Source organism: Equus quagga, chromosome 4, assembly GCF_021613505.1.
Source record: "Equus quagga isolate Etosha38 chromosome 4, UCLA_HA_Equagga_1.0, whole genome shotgun sequence".
In the NCBI taxonomy this organism is placed as follows: domain Eukaryota; kingdom Metazoa; phylum Chordata; class Mammalia; order Perissodactyla; family Equidae; genus Equus; species Equus quagga.
This window is the reverse complement of record NC_060270.1, coordinates 133,273,444-133,295,550: the sequence shown is the minus strand read 5'-3', so window position 1 is coordinate 133,295,550 and position 22,107 is coordinate 133,273,444. Positions and strand designations below refer to the sequence as shown.

General features: G+C 38.2%; 1 protein-coding gene across 1 annotated transcript in view; it reads left to right on the top strand.

Annotated features, from left to right (window-relative positions):
- The first annotated feature begins 12,359 nt into the window (after positions 1-12,359).
- Positions 12,360-22,107, top strand: part of RFTN2 (raftlin family member 2) — a 64,968-nt gene continuing 55,220 nt past the window's right edge. Inside the window, exon 1 of the mRNA XM_046659747.1 lies at positions 12,360-13,028. Within this exon, the coding sequence (XP_046515703.1) occupies positions 12,890-13,028 (139 nt within the window). The 5' untranslated portion in view covers positions 12,360-12,889. The remainder of the gene's footprint in view (positions 13,029-22,107) is intronic.

Here is a 22,107-nt window from a genome sequence, read left to right as displayed (position 1 = left end):
CAGAGAGAGAGGGACTGCAGCTGGGTGGGTGTGCAAGTGAGGAGAGGTGTGCCATCCCTGCCTGGCACACCAGCCCCACAACTGCCCAGAGAGGCCATGGCTGGTGGAGCCCTGTGAACATCCAGAGCACCATGCGGAGAGAGGAAGCACACAGGTGTAAGAAAGTGCTCCTTCTGCCACCCAACACTCCAGACCTGCAATCGCCCAGAGCTCTGCACAGAGAAAGAAGTGGAGGCTGCAGGAAGCAAAGATGAAGGGGCGCACCTCTCCCCCTTTCCGGTGCTCCACATCTGCCATTGGCCAGAGCATTGCACAGAGAGAAAAGCAGCCAGTGGCCAGAACTGCAGAGTCCCTGATCGTGCTGGGCCTGGAATTCACAGCACCTGATCCACACCCAGTGGCAGCACGTGGCAGCTGTGACCAGATAATAACACCATGTGGAGGCAAAAATCCACACCATCAAGCAGTATGAGAAGGCATATTAAATCTTCAGGCCAGGAGGAAAATGACAAGTACCCAGAAGCCAACCCTGAAGACACAGAAATCCATAACCTAAATGACAAAGAATTCAAAATAGTTATCATTAAAAAAACCTCAACAAGTTACAAGAAAACACAGAAAGACAAATTAAAGAATTCAGGAGCTTCTTCACAGAAGAGATTGAAACTATAAAGAAGAACCAATCAGAATTTTTGGAGATGAAAAGCACAATGAATTAGATAAAGAAAAGTCTGGACTCCCTAAAAAAACAGAACTGACAATATGAAGAACTGAAATAGCAATTTAGAGGACAATACTAAAGAAATCCTTCAGAGGGAGGAGAAGAGAGAACTAAGAGTAAAAAGAAATGAAGAAGCTCTCAGAGAAATATCTGGCTCAATTAGGAAATGCAACATAAGGATTATAGATATTCCAGAGGGAGAAGAGAAGGAAAATGGAGCAGAAAGCTTGTTCAAAGAAATAGTAGTGGAGAACTTCCCAAACCTGGGGAAGAAGATAGAAGTCCACTTGAAAGAGGCTATCAGATCTCCTAACTATGTCAATGTAAAAAGACCTACTGCAAAGCATATAGTGGTAAAGCTGGCAAAAGTCAATGACAAAGAAAAAATATCAAGGGCAGCAAGGCAGAAGGAAATAATTTACAAGGGAACCCCTATCAAGCTTTCAGTGGATTTCTTAACAGAAATCTTATAGGCTAGGAAAGAGTGGAATGATATATTCAAAATCCTGAAAGACAAAAACTTTCAGCCAAGAATATTCTATCCAGCAAAAATCTCCCTCAGATATGACAGAGAAATAAAAACTTTCCCAGATAAACAAAAGATAAGGGAATTCATTGCCACAAGACCCTCCCTTCAAGGAATCCTGCAGAAGGCCCTCATACCTGAAAAGAAAAAATAAATAAAACAGGAAAGGGGCTAAAAAGCCCTGAGCAAGGAGATGAACAGGTAGGCAATAATCAGAAAATGGCAGCTCTCTATCAGATCAGATTCGTAAACACTTAACTTTATATTAAGGATAAAGAAAAGGAAAACACCAAAATAAAAATAATTTCATCATTTTAACCACAAACTCACAACACAAGGTGAAATAAGATATGACAAAAATAACTTAGAAGGGGAAGAGGAAAGGGATGGAATCAGTATAGTCTAAGGAAATAAGAGGCTATCAGAAAATGGACTATCTCATCTACAAGATTTTTCGTATGAACCTAATGGTAACCACTAAACAAATAATTAGAATGGAGACATATCTGATAAACAAGGAGAAAATGAAGAAAACCAAAACAGAACACTACCTAATCAAATTGGTAGTCCAAAACACATGGGATGAGAAACAAAGGAAATGCAGAAGAACCAGAAAAGGTGCGATAATATGGCAGTAAAAGTTCTCATGTATCAATAATCACTCTAAATGTAAATGGATCAAATTCTTAAATCAAAAGACACAGAGTGGCAGATGGATTAAAGAACAAGACTCAACAATATGCTACCTCCAGGAAACATATCTCAGTCTAAAGACAAACATAGGCTCAGATTGAACAGATGGAAGACGATACTCCAAGCTAATGGCAAACAAAAAAAAGTAGATGTTACCATACTTATATCAGACAAAGAAGACTTCAAGACAAAACAGATAAAGAGAGACAAAGAGGGACAGTATATAATGATAAAAAGGACTCTCCACCAAGAAGACATAACACTTATAAACATACATGCATCCATCACAGGAGCAAGAAAGTACATAAAGCAATTATTAACAAACATAAAGGGAGATATTACCAACAACACAATAATAGTAAGAGGCTTCAACACCCCACTTACAGCAATGGATAGATCATCCAGACAAAAAGTCAACAAGGAGATAATGGACTTAAACAAAAAACTAGACCAGATGAACTTAATAGATATATAGAGAGCACTCCATCCAGAAAGAGCAGAATATACACTCTTCTCAAGTGCACATGGAACATTCTCAAGAATAGACCCATATATTGGGAAACAAGGCAAACCTCAATAAATTTAAGAAGATTGAAATCATATCTACTGTCTTTTCTGACCATAATGCTATGAAACTAGAAATCAACAACAAGAAAAACGTGGGAAAGGAACAAAAATGTGGAGACTAAACAACATGCTGCTGAACAACCAATGGGTCATTGAAGAAATAAAGGGAGAAATCAAAAAATATTTGGAGACAAATGAGAACGAAAGCACACCATACCAACTCATATGGGATGCAGCAAAAGCAGTCCTAAGAGGGAAATTTATAGCAATAGAGACCCATGTTAACAAACAAGAAAAAGCTCAAAAAGAAATCTTGAACTACACCTAACAGAATTAGAAAAAGAAGAACAAACAAAGCCCAAACTCAGCAGAAGGAAGGAAATAATAAAAATTGGAGCAGAAATAAATGAAATTGAAACAAAAAAGACTGTAGAAAGGATCAATGAAGCAAGGAGCTTGTTCCTTAAGAAGATAAAATTAACAAACCCTTAGCCAGACTCACTAAGAAAAAAAGAGAGAAGACTCAAATAAATAAAATTAGAAATGAAAGGGGAGAAATTACAACAGATACTACAAAAATACGAAAGATTATAAGAGAATATTATGAGACACTATATGCTAACAAACTGAGCAATCTAGTAGAAATGGATAAATTTGTAGAATCTTACAACCTCCAAAACTGAATCAAGAAGAAACAGAGAACCTGAATAGACCAATCACAAGTAAAAAGATTGAAACAGTAGCCAAAAACCTCCCCAAAAATAAAAATCCAGGACCAGATGGCTCTCTGGAGAATTCTACCAAACATTCAAAGATTTATTACCTATTCTTCTCAAACTATTTGAAAAAATTGAGGAAGATGGAAATATTCCTAACAGATTCTACGAGGCCAACATCACCCTGATACCAAAACCAGACAAGGGCAGCACAAAGAAGGAAAATTAAAGGCCAATGTCGCTGATGAACCTAGATGCAAAAATCCTCAACAAAATATTGGGACACCAAATACAGCAATACAGTAAAAAGATCATATGTCCTAATCAAGTGAGATTCATACCAGGGACACAGGGATGGTTCAACATCCACAAATCAATCAATGTGATACACCACATTAAAAAAATGAGGAACAAAAACCACATGATAATCTTCACAGATGCAGAGAAAGCATTTGACAAGATCCAACGTCCATTCATGTTAAAAAACTCAATAAAATGGGTATAGAAGGAAAGTACTTCACAGGGGGAAGTGGCGTGGAGGTGGACACAAGGGGTGAGGGGGCACACTTATATGTTGTCTGACAAATATTAATATATAAACTATTATGACCACAATATAAAATAATAGTAATTAATATCTTAAAAAGAAAAAAGAAACTCAACCAGTTACAAGAAAACTCAGAAAGTTCAATGAACTCAAGAATAAAATTAATGAGTGGAATTAATTCTTCACAAAAGAACTCTTTAAAAAAAAGCAAACAGAAATTCTGAAGATGAAGAATACAATGAATGAGATTTTAAAAACTATCTAGAAACCTTTAGAAAAAAGCTGACATTATGGAGCAAAGAACTAGTAATTTAGAGGGCATAAATATAGAATTGTTTCAGGTGGAGGAGGAGAGAGAACTAAGACTTTAAAAAAATGAAGAAATTCTCCAAGAAATATCCAACTCATTTAGGAAATGCAACATAAGGATTATAGGTATTGTAGAGGGAGAAGAGTGGGAGAAAGGAGCAGAGAGCTTGTTCAAAGAAATAATAGCAGAGAACTTCCCAAGCCTGGGGAAGAAACTGGACTTAAAAGTATCTGAAGCCAACACAACTCCTAATTACATCAATGCAAACAGACCTTCTCCAAGACACATAATAGTAAAACTGGCAAAAGTCAATGACAAAGAAAAAATATTAAGGGCAGCAAGGCAGAGGAAAACAACTTACAAAGGAACCTCTATCAGGCTTTCAGGAGATTTCTCAGCAGCAATCTACAGGCTAGAAGAGAGTGGAATGATATATTCAAAATATTGAAAGACAAAAACTTCCAGCCAAGAATATTCTATCCAGTGAAACTATCCTTCAGATGTGATGGAGAAATAAAACTTTCCCAGAGAAACAATCTGAGGCAGTTCATCACCACTAGACCTCCTGTACAAGAAATTATCAAAGGTGCTCTCATAACTGAAACAAAAAGGCAAAGGTTATGAAGCACTGAGTAAGATGATAAATAGACAAAATCAGAAAATTGCAACTATCAAAACAAGTTAGCAAACAATTATAACATAAAAGATAAAGGGAAGAAAAGTATCAAAAATAACTATAAACACTTCATTTTAATCACAAACTCACAAAACAAAACAGAATAATTTGTGTCAAAAATAACTTAGATGAGGAAGAGTAATAGGACGGAACCTTCTTAGGCTAATGGAGATAAGAGGCTATCAGAAAAGGGACTATCTCATCTATGAGATCTTTTATACAAACCTCATGGTTACCACTAAACAAAAAATAAGAGCAGAGACACAGATCACAAATAAAGAGAAAACCATCACAGAAAACAACCAAACTTAAATGGCAGTCAGAAATACAAGGGAAAAGGAAAAATGGAAATACAGAATAACTGGAAAATGAGAGATAAAATGGCAGTATTAAGCCCTCATATATCAATAATCACTCTAAATGTAAATTGATTGAATTCTCCAATCAAAAGACACAGAGTGGCTGAATGAATTAAAAAACAAGACCCAACAATATACTGCCTCCAGGAACCACATCTCAGCTCTAAAGACAAAGGCAGACTCAGAGTGAAGGGATGGAAGATGATACTCCAAGCCAATGGCAAGCAAAAGAAAGCAGATGTTCCCATACATATATCATACAAAGCAGACTTCAAGATAAAACAGGCAATGAGAGACAAAGAGGGGCAGTACATAATGATAAAAGAGACATTCCACCAAGAGGACATAACACTTATAAATATATATACAACTAAAACACAAGCACCAAAATTTATAAAGCAACTATTAACAGACCTAAAGGGAGAAATTAGCAGCAACACAATAATAGTTGGAGACTTCAACATCCCACTTACATCAATGGATAGATCATCCAGACAGAAAGTCAACAAGGAAATAGTGGACTTAAACAAAAAACTAGATGAGATGAGCTTAATAGATATACATAGAACATTCCATCCAAAAACAGCAGAATACACATTCTTCTCAAGTTCACATGGAACATTCTCAAAGATAGATGATACATGGGGAAACAAGGCAAGCCTCAATAAATTTAAGAAGATTGAAATCATATCAAGCATCTTTTCTGATCACAGTGCTATGAAACTAGAAATCAACTACAAGAAAAAGGCTGTGAAAGTCACAAATACGTGAAGACTAAACAACATGCTATTGAACAACAATTGGATCAATGAAGAAGTGAAAGTAGAATTTAAAAAAAAAAAAAAAACCCTGGAGACAGGTTCCAGCCCTGGTGGCCTTGTGGTTAAGTTCACACTCCACTTAGACAGCCCAGGTTCGGTTCCAAGGTGTGGACCTACACCACTCGTCTGTCAGTGGCCATGCTGTGGCAGTGGCTGATATACAAAAAGAGGATAATTGGCAACAGATCTTAGCTCAGGGAAAATCTTCCTCAGCAAAAAAAGCAAAACAAAACAAAACGAAAACCTGAAGGCAAATGAAAATACATCACACCAACTCTTATGAGATACAGCAAAAGCAATTTCAAGAGGGAAATTCATAGAAATACAGGCTTATCTCAACAAACAAGAAAAACCTCAAATAAATAATCTTAAACTACACCTAACAGAACTAGAAAAAGAAGAAAAAACAAAGCCCAAAGCCAGCAGAAGGAGAGAAACAATAAAAATTAGAACAGAAATAAATGAACTAGAGATCAAAACAAGAGTAGAAAGGATCAATGAAATTCAGAGCTTGTTCTTTGAGAAAGTAAACACAATTGAGAAACCCTTAGCTCAACTCACTAAGAAAAATAGAGAGAAGACTCAAAGAAATAAAATTAGAAGTAAAAGAGGAGAAATTCCAATGGATACCACAGAAATACAAAAGATTATAAGAAAATGCTATGAAAAAAATGCCAGCCAATTTGATAACCTAGAAGAAATGGATAAATTCTAAGACTTATACAACCTTCCAAAACTGAATCAAGAAGAAATAGAGAATCTGAATAAACCAATAACAAGTAAAGATATTGAAATAGTAATCAGAAACCTCCCCAAAAAACAAAAATCCAGGACCAGATGGCTTCTCTGGAGAATTCTACCAAACATTCAAAGGAGACTTAATACCTATCCTTCTCAAACTATTCTAAAAAGTTGAAGAAGACAGAATACTTCTTAATTCATTATGAGGCCAACATCACCCTGATCCAAAAACCAGACAAGGACAACACAAAGAAGGAAAATACAGGACAGTATCACTGATGAACATAGATGCAAAAATCCTCAACAAAATATTGGCAAACCAAATACAGCAATACATTAACAGGATCATTCACCATGATCAGATGGGATTTATACCAGAGATGCAGGGATAGTTCAACATTCACAAATCAATCAGTGTGATACACCATGTTAACAAAATGAGGAATAAAAATCACATAACCATCTCAAAAGAGGCAGAGAAAGCATTTGATAAGATCCAACATCCATTTATAAATTAGTATAGAAGGAAAGTACCTCAACATAATAAGGCCATATATGACAAACCCACAGCCAACCTCATACTCAATGGGAAAAACTGAAAGCCATCCCTCTGAGAACAGGAACAAGACAAGGGTGCCTACTCTTACTGCTCCTATTCAACATAGTACTGGAGGTTTTGGCCAGAGCAATTAGGCAAGAAAAAAATAAATAAAAGTCATTCAAATTGGCAAGGAAAAGGTGAAAATGTTGATGTTTGTGGACAACATGATCCTATTTATAGAAAACCCCAAAGAATCCACAGAAAACTATCAGAAATAATCAACAACTACAGCAAAGTAGCAGAGTACAAAATCAACTTACAAAAATCAGTTGCATTTCTATGCACTAGTAATGCATTAGCAGAAAGAGATGTCAAAAATACAATCCCATTTACAATCACAACAAAAAGAATAAAATATATAGGAAGAAATTTAACCAAAGAGGTGAAAGTCCTATACACTGAAAACTATAAGACATTATTGAAAGAAGTCAAAGATGACATAAAGAAATAGAAAGATATTCTATGAACATGGATTGGAAGAATAAACATAGTTAAAATGTCCATACTACCTAAAGCAATCGACAGATTCAATGCAATGCCAATCAGAATCTCAATGACATTTTCACATAAATAGAACAAAGAATCCTTAAATTTTTATGGAACAACAAAAGATCCTGAATTAAAGCAATTCTGAGAAAAAAAGAACAAAGCTGGAGACATCACAATTCCAGACTTCAAGATATACTACAAAGCTAGAGTAATCAGAACAGCATGGTACCAGCACAAAAACAGACTCATAGGTCAGTGGAACAGAATTGAAAGCCCCAAAATAAAACCACACATCTATGGACAGCTCATCTTTGACAAAGGAGCCAAAAACATACAATGAAGAAAGGAAAGTCTCCTCAATAAATGATGTTGGGAAACTGGACATGCGAAAGAATGAAAGTAGACCACCATCTCACACCATACACAAACATTAACTCAAAATGGATTAAAGACTTGAAGGTGAGTCCTGAAATCATAAAACTCATAGAAGAAAATATAAGCAGTACTCTCTTTGACATCGGTCTTAGTGGCATCTTTTCAAATACCACATCTACTCAGGCATGGGAAGCAAAAGAAAAAATAAACAAATGGGACTACATCAGACTAAAGAGCTTCTGCAAGGCAAAGGAAATCATGAACAAAACTAAAAGACAGCCTACCAACTGGGAGAAAATATTTGCAAATCATATATCCAATAAGAGGTAATTTCCGAAATATATAAAGAACTCATACAACTCAACAACAAAAAAACAAACAACCCGATCCAAAAATAGGCTGAGGGGCCAGCCCTAGTGTCCTAGTTGTTAAGTTTGGCATGCTCTGCTTCAGCAGCCTGGGTTCAGTTTCTGGGCATGGACCTACACCACTCATCTTGTCAGTGGCCATGCAGTGGTGGTGACTCATACAAAAAGAGGAAGAATTGTCCCAGATGTTAGCTCAAGGCGAATCATCCTCAGCAAAAGAAAAAAAAAAACAGAGAATATGAACAGACTTTTTTCCAAAGAAGATATACAGAAGGCCAACAGGCACATGAAAAGATGTTCATCATTACTAATTATTAGGGAAATGTAAATCAAAACAATGAGATATCACCTCATACCAGTCAGAATGGCTATAGGTACCAAGACAAAAAACAACAAATATTGGAGAGGATGTGGAGAAAAGGGAACGCTCATACACTGCTGGTGGGAATGCAAACTGGTGCAGCCACTATGGAAAACAGTATGGAGATTTCTCAAAAAATTAAAAATAGAAATACCATATGACCCAGCTATCTCACTATTGGGTATCTATCCAAAGAACTTGAAATCAACAATACAAAGAAACTTACACACCCCTATGTTCATTGCAGCATTATTCACAATTGCCAAGACATGGAAGCAACCCAAGTGCCCATCAGCTGATGAACAGATAAAGAAGATGTGGTCTATATATACAAAGGAATACTACCGAGCCATAAAAAAAAAAAATTATCCCATTTGCAACAACATGTATGGACCTTGAGGGTATTATGTTAAGCAAAACTAGCCAGAGAGAGAAAGACAAACACTCTATGATTTCACTCATTGTGGAAGATAAACAAACACATTGATAAAGAGAACAGATTAGTGGTTACCAGAGGGGAAGGGGGTTGGGGGATGGCTGAAAGGGGTAAAGGGATGCATATAATGGTGATGGATAAAAATTAGACTGTTGGTGGTGAGCATTATGCAGTCTATACAGAAACTGATAAATAATAATTTACACCATTGTGTAAATTGCACAATGTTATAAACCATTATGACCTCAGTAAAATAACTGAAAAAAACATGTACAGACATTAAAGGGGTATGGAGCAAATATATGTGATAACCAACAAAAGCTTACTGTCAAAAATACACTTTTAAAGGAAAAAAATAGGGCCTGGCCTGGTGCCTTACTGGTTAAGTTCACGTGCTCCACTTCAGCAGCCCTGGGGTTCGCAGCCCAGCATGGACCCTCACACCACTCATCAAGCCATGCTGTGGTGGCATCCCACATGCAAATAGAGGAAGATTGCCACAGTTGTTAGCTCAGCGACAATCTTCCTCAAGATTCTACAGAAAGAGAGAGAGAGAGAGAGATCTCTATAAAAAGGTTAATACCTTAAACAGTTTTATGGCCAACACGTATTTCTATAAGTAATAGAATTTCTTATTACTTTCTAACTGATTTCCTTTTATGTAAACTACTTCCTTTGACCATATATGAAGTAGAATCCAAGTATTTAGGAAATAATACAAAGTGGGGAAAAAAGTAATCTTTACAAAAATCTTCACCATAAAAAATTTTAAAATAGCCAAAATGTTACTTGTTAAGCATTGTAGTAATAAATACAAGGAAATCCCATATAATTGTTAAAATAGCAGGAATGTCTGCCAAAATGATATATGGTTTGTGTTGTTGAAATAAGTAAAATTTTATTTGTTGGACTTTTGGAAAGAAAAATGATTATGCGGTGGCTCATTTGTGAACTAAAGGAACTATAGTTTATTTGACTAATGACGATGGAAATCCTTTAAGGACGTGATGCGCCGTATTCCCTCAGCTTCAACTGGACGGGTGCAGTACTCTGATCTCCCTCCATTCTCGCTCCCACTAAGACCATCTTCCTCAAAGCAGCCCTAGTGACCCTTCACAAATAGAAACGGATGCTGCTTGTCTACTTCAAATTCTTCCTTTATTTTTCCATAATTATTTGATTCTCCTTTGTTGCCTACAACATAAAGTCAAGATTCCCTTTGTATGGCATATAAGACCCCTTACAACTTAGCTCTGGCCTCCCTCACTTACTTACTCAGCTTGGTCTTCTTTCAAATTTTATGTTCTGGTAATTCTCAACTGTTTCATGTTCCCTCAGGTACATGCCATACTGTTTCAGGAATCCGTGACATGGCTCATACTTTTCCATTTTCCTGGCACATGCTCCCCACCTTTCTTTATCCATCTTATGCATATTCATCCTTCAAGACAGCTCATATATCATCCTCAAAGCTAAGTTGGAGTCCCCTTCTTGGGTTTCTTTAGCATCCTATGTATACTTCTATCTCTGCAGCTACCAAATCATATTGAAATCATCTGTTTATAAGTCTGTCTTCCCCAATAAACCATAAATTTCTTTAGGGCAGAGGCCATGTTTAGTCATCTTATGTACCCAGCCAGCATCTAGGTCAGTGCCTGGAATATGGCTGGTGCTTAATAAATATAATGATGATTTAATAAATAATCTTCTAGGCACTGCAATAAGGACAAGTGAACTTCAAATATTCCCATTTCTGTCATCCACTAGCTCACAGCCCATCATACAAAAGAGGACCTGAAAAACGACAGGGATGAAAGCACTGTGAATGGTCAAATGAGTCACACTGGGTCAGAAGCTACTGTCTTTTTAGCCAAACTTACCCAGAAATTTCTTACCGCCACCCATGCTCATCCTTGAAAATGAAGGACTATGGAATTTTCCTCTGTTAAAAACACTTCTGAGAAGTAAACTATTTAAAGACAAATACGCAAAAGGCAGAAACAAGAGGTCATAGTGATCTACAAACTATGTAATCCATCGCCTCTTTGAGAGTTTTCATGTGCACTCTTCAATATAATTGAAAAATCTTTTCATGCTGTGTTCTCTAAAATCTGAAATGTGATCAGGGTTTATTTTGTAAATAATGGGAGTGGTGGCAGAATCACTTCCTTTCTATTACTGCTTTCAACCCTGTTTTATAATATAAGCACATTAGCAAATTTATTTTGTACTATTAGCCAGGCATGGTGTTAAGATATGAGATAAGATTATCTCATTCAACCTTCATAACAAGCCTATGAAGTAAGTCCTATTATTAACTCCATTTTATAGGGGAGGAAACTGAAACGTGAAGAGGTCAGTAACTTGCCCAAGATCACATCGCTAACAGGCATTAGAAGCAGGATTTGAACCCGGGCAGTCTGATTCCAGGGCTCATGGTTCTGATGAGTGCACCATACTACCTGACCTGTAAATGGTAAAATGCAATTAACACTCATTACAATTGGTCCATTAGAAATTGTTCTTGACTGCAGGTAAATGGCAATTTATAAGACTGGGTGAACCAAATGGTCAGTTTTTTGGCTTTTTTCTCCAAAATTAAAGATACTTTGGGACCTGTAGAAGTGTTATTGGTTTTTATCATAAGTCTTCTAATAGTAGAATATTTTAAACTGTAAGGATGTTGGGAAAACTAATCATCAACAGAAACTATCTCTCCTTTGCAATTAAAGTCTTTTTCTTAAAATACTTTAATATAAATTTTTTATATTTGGCAGTTTTAATTAGTATATAATTTTTCCAACCAAAAAAAACCTTCATGTGGAAAGAAATGCTCAAAAGCGCTGCCTAAAAACTAAAGTGTTTGCTTTTTTAAAAAACTTTACTTTTCGCCTTTTAGATTCCAGAAACAGTTTCCTCATAAAGCTGACTTCCTTTCTGGAAATGATTTTTGTTTCCAACCATGTTGAGAATCCATCTTTTTCATTCCTTCCCTCCCTCCCTCCCTCTCTCTCTCTCTCTCTCTCTCTCTCTCTGCTTTCTTGGTAGTAGCGGGGAGGAAGGAGGGGGTGGGCACAGAAAGAAGGAAAAGAGAAAACAGAGAAAGAATTGCATGCCCCCGTGTCTGAATATATCCTCTCCCTGTAGATAATTCCATCTAAGTTGCACTTTTGCCTTTTTATTTCCGTTTTTGGACACCTCTTTTATCACCCAGCCAACTGGGATAGACAAAGCCCTGCGAGTGCCCTGAGCGACAGAACTCTGGTAGGGGGCTGGCTGCAAATTGACGTGGCATGGAAATTCTCCGCTAAGTTGTAGCAGCTTGCATGTTTCTCCTAAGATCGAGCCCAGCCTCCCGGAGCTGTAGCTTAATCATCATGGGTTCGACGACGTTACAGAAAAATGGATAGAAAAAGTCTCCAGTTCCTTTCTTCGGACTCAGATGTTTTCTTTTTGAGTACCTATGGTTTAGCTGAAAAAATCAAAGCAGTTAAGTCTGTAACTTTCTTTTTGCAGCTTAAACAACAGAATTTGCTGCCCTCCCTCCCCTGTCCTGCAATTTAATTCCTTGCAGATTTTGCCATGGGGTGCGGACTTAGGAAGCTGGAAGACCCTGATGATAGCAGCCCTGGAAAAATATTTTCTACCCTGAAGAGACCGCAAGTGGAAACAAAGACAGAATTTGCTTACGAATATGTATTGCTGGATTTTACTTTACAAGGTACTTTTTGCCTCTATTTTATTTGTTAAATGAAATGTTTCAAATATAAGGGACCACTAGTTTTTTTTAAGTGTTGGTTTGTGAGTTTTTAAACTGTACTTGAGAATCAGATTGCATAATCAATCGAACAATAATGCTTTGTTTCTTAATTATATTTTCAAAGATTTTTGTTTTGTTTCGTTTGCTTCGTTTTTCTGTAATATGGCTCAAATGTACTTTATGAAATTAGAAAAACTGCTTGGAAATATTTACTTCACTTTTAAATCAAATGCTTATTTGTAGAAAGATCTATGAAAAATGTTTGATTTCCAGGCCAAAAAGCTATAGCCTTATTGACAGTTTGTGTTTTGAAAAAGATATGAAAGACACGAGAAGGTAGCGTGTTGGAAATATTACTTGCATCATGTGGAAGCGTGTTTGCTAAGATAATTCTGAGGTTCCCAACCATGTTAAATTCTGTGATTGTGCTAGTCATCTGATATTTTTTGACCAAACTAAACTTCAAGTTTGGAAATACAGTAAAAAATAAGAAAAAAGACAGTCTTCTGTAAGACACTTCCTTTGCTTGGTGCCCTGTCCCTAACAGAGAAACTCTCTGTTCCAGAAAGTTGGAAACACAAATAAACAAGCCCAGATGGCAGCCCTGTGGAAGGAGCAGAGGCAGCTCGAACTCATAAACACTTTGCCTCACTTCTTTTGGGAACTGTACAACTGCATGGATAAAACTGAGTTTTGAAAAGCAGAACTATATCTTCAGTTATGGAGTACTAAAAAGGAAATTAACAGTGTCTTGCTTGCTATTAGAATTTCCATATATCAACATTTCAAGTTCTTATTACAAAGTTATATTTTTCATTCTAATAAGCCGCACATTTTATCAGTTAATAGAAAGTTTATACTAAGTAAATTATCATGTTGGATATTATCTTAGTTTCTTTTCAACTTAAACACAAATTCTCCATTTTTTGGTTTGCTCCGTGAACAGTGCATCTTTGTGCAAGAAGCAAGAGCAGCCCATTTTTCTTTGTCAAAAATTGAGCTAGCCAGTAAGCAAACGCCCTTTGAGGGACATACTCAAAATCTATACTTTTCACATATTCACATTTCCATTTCTATCTAAGGCTAAGGCTACCAATGGAAAAAGTGTCAATATTCTAAATTTTCTTTTTAATTATGAAAGTTAAGATTATGATAATGGTGATAATCAGAGAAGTAACCAATCATGTGAATTTTTTTTCTATGCTTTTTCAAAAACCACCATTTGAGAAAATATTTGTGATTGCTGTTTTCTCCATTGATTGTCCTTGTCAGTTATTTGTTAGAACTAGTTTCTGTAAATCCATAGGACACAAAAACACATTCTCCTTAACCTAAAACCTTGTCTATTCATAAACTTTAGACCAGAGCCATTTTGATCTGCACTTTAAGATTTGCTGCACGATCCTCACTGGGGTCATAGGCCTTAAAGTAACTCAACAATTTTTTCCAATTTACTTATTTCCAGTAACGTTAAAAATCTCAAACAAATTTGTATAAACGCAGTCATCCTTGGATCAGAAAGATCTACAGCTTTCTTCAGAAGTCACTTGGTTTGTTACCACCAGAAGCCCTTCTCTGTGTGAGAGGAGAGTCGCTTCCACCTTCCTCTCTAGGTGTTGGGGGGAGGTCGCAGAGGGCTACAGTGTGAAGTGTGAGCATGGGCGTCGTGGGCAGATGCTAGCACAGACAGCAGACGTGGATTTTAAAGCTGCACCTGGTGCCTCTCTGGCCCAGACGCCCAGTCTCCTGGTGCCCCTCTTCTCTCCAGTTCTTCCACATGGGTTTTGTTTTGATTTTGTCTTTGCCTTTGTCTGAGAAGCCCAGACTCAGCATCAGCCCAGCTCACAAACCACCTTCCTGTCTTCTGTTGTCTCTGACCTCCACCTGCCACTCCAGCCCATAGAGGAGTGAGTCACGGGGGTCTAAACTACACCAACCCCATTTAGCACTGCAATTGTCCTGGGATTGCTCTAAGGAGGACTGAGTAGTGGCACCTCCTGCCTCTCAGAGGCCACCATGCAAGAAGCAACACTTAGGAAGCAAAATGGCCTGGTGACAGCTGTGCGTGCTCATGATAAGCCTGTCTCTTACCTTGTTTTTCCAAACAGAGGGCATGAGACAGAGTAAAGTCCCAGTGGGGCAAGAGGAAGAGACGCTTTGAAATTTCCAGTATCCTGTGTTATGGTGGCTATAATTATCTTGAACAACTTATTTATTTCCCATTCAGTTCCATTCTCTCTCTCTCTCTGCCTTCTCCACACTTTCTTTTTTGAGGAAAGTGGCACTTTGAGCCATTATTTACATCTCTAAGAGAGAAATAATAGCATAGGCATTAAGCACATAAGGCTCTGGAGTCAAAGTTCGTGGGTTCTGAATCTAGGCGCTTTCGCTCACTAACTGTGCCAAGTTTGTAAACTTTGCTATATCTCAGTTTCCTCATCTGTAAAATGGGGGTTCTAATGGTGCTTACATAATAGAATTGTTTTAAGGATTAAAGGGGGCAATACAAGATAATCTACTTGAAAAGGTGCCTGGCACTTAATAAGCACTTAGTAAAAATTAACTATTATTATCCCTCCTGGCTTCATGCCAGGGCTCCCAACTGCACTAGTGAGATTTCAGCACAATTTTTGTGATGTTTTCTGGATTCTTGTATAGTAGTCTATATATGTGTATTTATGAGCAAGTATGTGAATGTATACATTAGTGTGTTACAGACTTTCTTAATGAAAAATTAACTGCAAATGATCCAAAAGTGTTCGTTTACCTCCTTATATTGTCCCAGAAGACAATCTGAATAACAATAGCCTGAAGGATTTTTAGAGCATGTATAGCTTTATGATTAAAAAGAGTTTCTACAATACTAAAACCCCAACACTAGGACAGATGGCAGCTTCCTTATTTGAATTTCTAGTAGAATTATGTAAAATGAATTGAGTAAAATTTTGCTGGCCTCTGGCTTGCTTCCTTATTAGTAGAACAAGAAACTCTCATTGTCTTTTATCATCACAGTTAACAGCAATAAATACATATGATGTATGTATTCTGTAGAAGATGCTGAAATTACTGGCAATATAAAGAGGAATAAGACATAGTTTCTGCCCTGAAGTAGTTTACATTCTAATTGGTCAAACTGAACAAGATTGTGAACCCCTGAAGGTCAAGAAATATATCTCATCCACTTTTGTGTTCCCTGTGTCTGGCACAGTGTTTGACATGTGACCGATGGCCAATAAGCTGTGTTGAATTAATGAATGAAAAATTGCAATACAAGATACAACAGGTGTCAGGAAAAGGAAAAATCAATTTTGAATACGATCAGTTGGAACTTGAATTAGGACTTTGACCCTGAAAAAGAAGTAGGGCTTAGATAGTCAGAAGATTAAGAGGTTGAGGCACATTCAAGGGTTTTGTAGGAGAGACACAGAAAATAAGATTGGAAATAAATGGAGTACGGAATGCTCTGACTTGGCTAAGGAGTGATTCCTTGATTCTATAGGGAATAAATAGCTGTAAAGGCTTTTGAACACATATCTGATAGGTATAGGGAAGTGTTTTTACAAGATTAATGTATGATTGAGTGGGGGGAGATGAAAGTGAGGAGAAAGGTTAGAAGACTGCTTGTAGTGGTCGAGGCTGATGACGAGCAGGACCTGCATGTGGGGGCAGCAATAAGTATGGAAGCAAGGGGTGAATATAACAGACGTTAGGAAGGAGGAACTTACTTAGCCTGTGGCTGGCTGGAAGTGAGGGGACAGAAAGAATGAGGAATCCAGGGTGACTTCCCGGTTCTGAGCCTGAGTAACTGTGGAAATAGTGGTGCCCCGTCCAGCAGGAGGGGCGCCCAGAGAGAGTCAGTGTGTAGTGAGAGCAATTCCATTACAGGTGTGCTGCGTCCGAGGTGGCAGTGGAACATCCTGGTAGGGACAGTTACAGATGCCTGGCTGCAGAGGGTGATTTCTAGGAGGAAATGAATTGATACAGTCTTACAGAGAGGGAATATGGGCAGAGCGTAAGTGTCTTGGGCTGAGGCATCAGGCATATTTGGCCGTATTGAGGACAACACAACAAAAATGACAAGAGAATGAAGACAATCAGGTCTGTGTAGCACCAGAGAACACCAGGAAAGGGAGAATTCCAAAAAGCAAGAAGTGGTCAATAATTTAAAATACTAGAGAACTTTCAAGAAGAATGAAGATGCAACACTGAAGAGAATGCATTAAAAATCAACAAGAGATGAATGAAGGATTAGAAATGAAGGGAGGGAGGGAGGGAGGAAGGAAGGAAGGAATCAAGAAAAGAAGGAGGGAAAGGTGAGTCCAGCTGAATTTTCTATGTCTGTCTGAATCTAAGAAGTTCTTGGGCATTTTCTCAAGCAGTCAAAAAGTTTTGAAGTATAAAGTGCTACATAAAAAGAAATTAATAATTAAAATGACTAAATTTAGTCAAGCATCAACATAATCTCTGTCATGGTGCCTAGCCCAAATTCCTAACCAGGTGAAAAAACTACATAAGGAGTTCTGTTATGTTTGAAATGGTGAGATATTTTGGTTTAGAAAAATGATAAAACCTGACAAATTCAGACTATTGTGGGAGAGAAGGATCCCATTCTGTCCTGGGGGAGGAGGGAACCTCTGATAATAGATTACAGTTGACTCAAATAAATACTGATGTTGGGAGAAAATACATACTCATTTCTATCGGCAATCTGCATTATGTTAGATTTTTTCCTGCATATACTTCTTATATCTGGGTAGACATTTATTCGTTCTTTGAGCTAACACTTACTGAGCACCTACTGAGCTAAGAGATAGGTTACAAAGATAAATAGAGCCTAGACTCTTCCCTCTATGAACTTGCATCCTACTGAGAGACACTGGTAAACAAGCAGCCAGTTACACTGCGTACACCATACACTGTGACTCAGGCTGTGCTGGAAGCCTGAGGGTTATTGGAGCAGAAGGAAGAGCACGTCCACCTGATTAGTGAGATGATCCAGAAAGACTCCTTAAAAGAAGTGCCACCTCATCTGAGATCTAAAGAATGAGTGGACTTAGACAAAGGTTTGTATCCAGAATATATAAAATACAACTGAAAATCAATAAGGAAAATCGGTAGGAAAATCAACGCAAATCAGTAAGGAAAAGAAAACCCAACGGAAAAATAGAGAAGAAACTTGGACAGCTAGCCCACCACACAGGAAATCCAAATAGTCAGTAGACATCTGAAATTATGCTCAACCTCGTTAGTAATCAGCAACATGCATGTTAAATCCACAGTGAGGTACCACCACAAATCATCCAAAATGGCTAACGTTTAAAAAGACTATTAATACCTGGTATTGGTAAATTGGTACAACCATTTTGAAAAAAAATACTTTGGCATTATCTACTTAACTGAAGATATTCCCAACAGAAACATGTGCCCATGTGCACCATGAGGCACATACACGAATGTTCATAGAAGTATTATCTGTAATAACCCAAAAGTGTGCACAACTCAGAAATCCCAGAACAAGAGCCTGGAAGAATAACTTGCGGTATACTCTCACAATGGAGCACTATACTGCAGAAGTCAGCAACTTTTACTGTCAAGGGCCAGAGAGTAAATATTTTAGGCTCTGTGAGCCATGTGGTCTCTGTCACAACTACTCAGCTCTGCCTTGTGGGGCCAACAAACCCTGCGTAACAGTACAGGCTGCGGGCAGTACTCTGCCAACCTCTACTATACTGCAATGAAAACAAGCCAACTGCAACCACACAGCGACACAAGGTGACTCACGAGCATAATGCTGAGTGAAAGAAGACAGACAGAAAAGTACGTACTGTGTGATTCCAGTTACATAAAGCGCAAAAAATTGGCAACCTGAACTATAGTGTTTAAGGATACATTCTTGGATAGTCAACTAAAAAGAAGAGCGAGGAAGGGGTGACCATGACAGTCAGGGAGAGGGGATTGTGATGGAAAGGGCGAAATGGGAGCCTTCTGGAGTGCCCCCGCGTTCCAATTTTTGAATGGATGGTGGTTTTAAGTATGTTTTGTGTATTTTTTTTTTTTTGGTATGGTACATTTCTACCCCCACCCACAATTTTTAAAAAGGTTAAAAAAAGACTGAGTAGGAAGACAATGCTGAAAGACAAGATGTACAGACTCAGAAGTGAGAGAACTTTTATGATCTCTCTGGGAACCATGAATAAAGCAGCAATGGGTGGAGCATAGCACGTGAAGGAGGCAGCAATAAGGCAAAGGCTGCCAGAATTTGAAATGGTCGTGATTTGGTCTTCTGTCTACCTGCCTTTAGCAATGAACTCTATAGTTCAATAGAGTTTTAGTGTATTTAAAGAGTGCAGTTATATTACTTCAGTTAAATATATTCATGAGTGACTACAAAGATGGCAGCTTTCATTGAAAACATAGAACATTATATAATTTGGATGTTGTTTATGTAGTAGTTTATATTTCTAAGTAATTTAAAACATTTTGACAAATAGAGCAAACTAGATACTCCTTTTAATATCCATACATTAAGTTGCTTAACAATTTATTATAGTCCAAAAGCTTTAGCCCAGTTCATGTCTGAGTTTTCACAAATTCTGAATTAACATCACCCAAATCAATGAAGTTGTATTTGCCTGTAGGCACCAGAGTGTACTGGCTCTGGAGTCATTCTGTCTGGTTCGGTCACAACCTTGTCCTTTGCTTACTAGCAGTTCGGGCAAGTTACCAAATCTGTCTCTTCCTGAGTTTCTTTATCTGAGAATAATCCACTTTGTGGAGTTTTTGTAAGGATTAAGAAAGATTAGGCATGTAAGCACTTTGCATAGAGCCTGGAACAAAATATGCACTTGGTATATGTTACTTATTAGTTTTTACTATAATTGCTAGATATAATATGGAGATTGACAGTCTGTTCCCTTTTGAAAATATGGTAAAATTACTTAACGGGGTCTGCACATTGTATTTTTACCTAAGGAAACAATGTTTCATAAATATTTCAAAAATGCATATCAATCTTGGACTATTTCATAGAGTTACATCATCAGAGCAAAGTTTTTTGCACTGAACAAGTTCTTAGCTTTATACTGGAATATAACTTTTTCTATTTTTAAAATTTGATCTTTGTCTATGAAACTTTTAAGCAAAGGAGCATAAAAAGGTCTATTGATAGTTTATTTTAGAAACTATGAGGGTAAATGATAGAATCTTGCTGAACATTCAGGATGTTTCGATTTTAATCATAAAAATCAACTTTGCGTTTGTATAGTTTTCAAAGCGATTACAAAATGCTTGCTTTCCTCAGTTCTTCACAATAGCCCTGTAAGGTATAGTGAAACTTACAAATTGTGTAGCATCAATTTAACAGTAACCAACCACACCCATTAATGTTGCACACAGCACCATTTGTTCCTTCTCTCAAAGAACTGATGGTAGTTGGCAAGCTGAGAAGAGCAAGATGGCTTGCAGCTGCTGCTAGCCGCCTGTGCTGTTCACATTCTAGCCAAAACAACCACCACCTCCCCCTTAATTTCCTGTGTTTAAAAAACAGTAGAGACTCTGATATCACTGCCCCAGAGTAAGGACCTCAAATCAAAGGCGTGGCCTCTATCACTGAGCCTATCATGGAGATATAATTGTTCACTCTGGTAAGCACCGATGAAAATTCCTCACTCTGTGGGTGCAGCTCTTCCCTTCCTCACATCTCTAAACTATGTCAGGCTTCCAGTCTCTTTTGAGCACAGTTTAAAATATTATTAAGAATTGAGGGGCCTGTCCAGTGGCGCAGCAGTTAAGTTCCCACGTTCCGCTTTGGCGGCCCGGGTTCACTGGTTCAGATCCCGCATGTGGACATGGCACTGCTTGGCAAGCCATGCTGTGGCAGGTGTCCCACATATAAAGTAGAGAAAGATGGGCACAGATGTTAGCTCAGGGCCAGTCTTCCTCAGCAAAAAGAGAAGAATTGGCAGCAGATGTTAGCTCAGGGCCAATCTTCCTCAAAAAAAAAAAAGAAGAAGAAGAATTGAGGGGGGCCGGCCCATGGTGGAGTGATTAAGTTCTCACACTCTGCTTCGGTGGCCCAGGGTTTCGCCAGTTCAGATCCTGGGTGCAGACATGGCACCACTCATCAGGCCATGCTGAGGCGCCATCCCACATGCCACAACTAGAAGGACCCACAACTAAAAATATACAACTATGTACCCCGGGGCTTTGGGGAGAAAAAGGAAAAAAAAAAAAAAAGAATTGAGGTAATTATATGAAGGGAAGTGCTCAACAGTATTCCCAGACTTATTTTTCCTCTTCTTCCTCCTGGGTTTACCATTCTTGAATGACGCTGGGGTATTTAAAGCAAGTCCCAATGTAGAAAGAAAGACAATTTGTTAACAGCGTGAACCCCGGCCCTCCTACCACCATCATCCTCCTGTCCCTACTTGAGGAAGAATTGGACCACTCTCTCTGTGTCCTACGATGCTGGACACAGTCCAAGATGGTCTAGGTGGCCTGGCCTGGACCTGGGCAAGCTCTGGTCTACAGAATCGCTGGGATGACCCAGAGCAGAAGTTGCAAACCAGTGAGACTTGGGCCATATTCAGCCTTCAGACAGGTCTCACTTGGTGTGTACAGTGGTAAAATATTTGGATTAACCATCACTTTTAAAAATTGGGAGATGTTACATAAGAATCTGGATTTGGGAGTTTTCTTTCAGGTTAGAAGCTCCCAAAGCACCGGGCCCACCTGCCTGTGTGGCAGCACTGGGCCGGGGCCGTTGTGCTCTTTGGATGAGATTTTTAGTATTCTCCAGGGCCCACAGCCTCCTCCAGCACAGCTCCTTTGTTTTATCAGCCTGGTAGCTTTGGGCATTTGAGTCAGGGACTCAGTGTAGCAGATCAGTGTGAGTTAGGGACTCCTGATCTGGAATGTGAGCTCAGGAGACCTAATCTACAGTGTGAGTTAGAGACCTGAGATCTAGGGCATGAGATAGGGGCCTCTGGTCTAGAGCATGAGTTAGGGGCCTCTGACCTAGAGTGTGAGTTAGGGGCCTCTG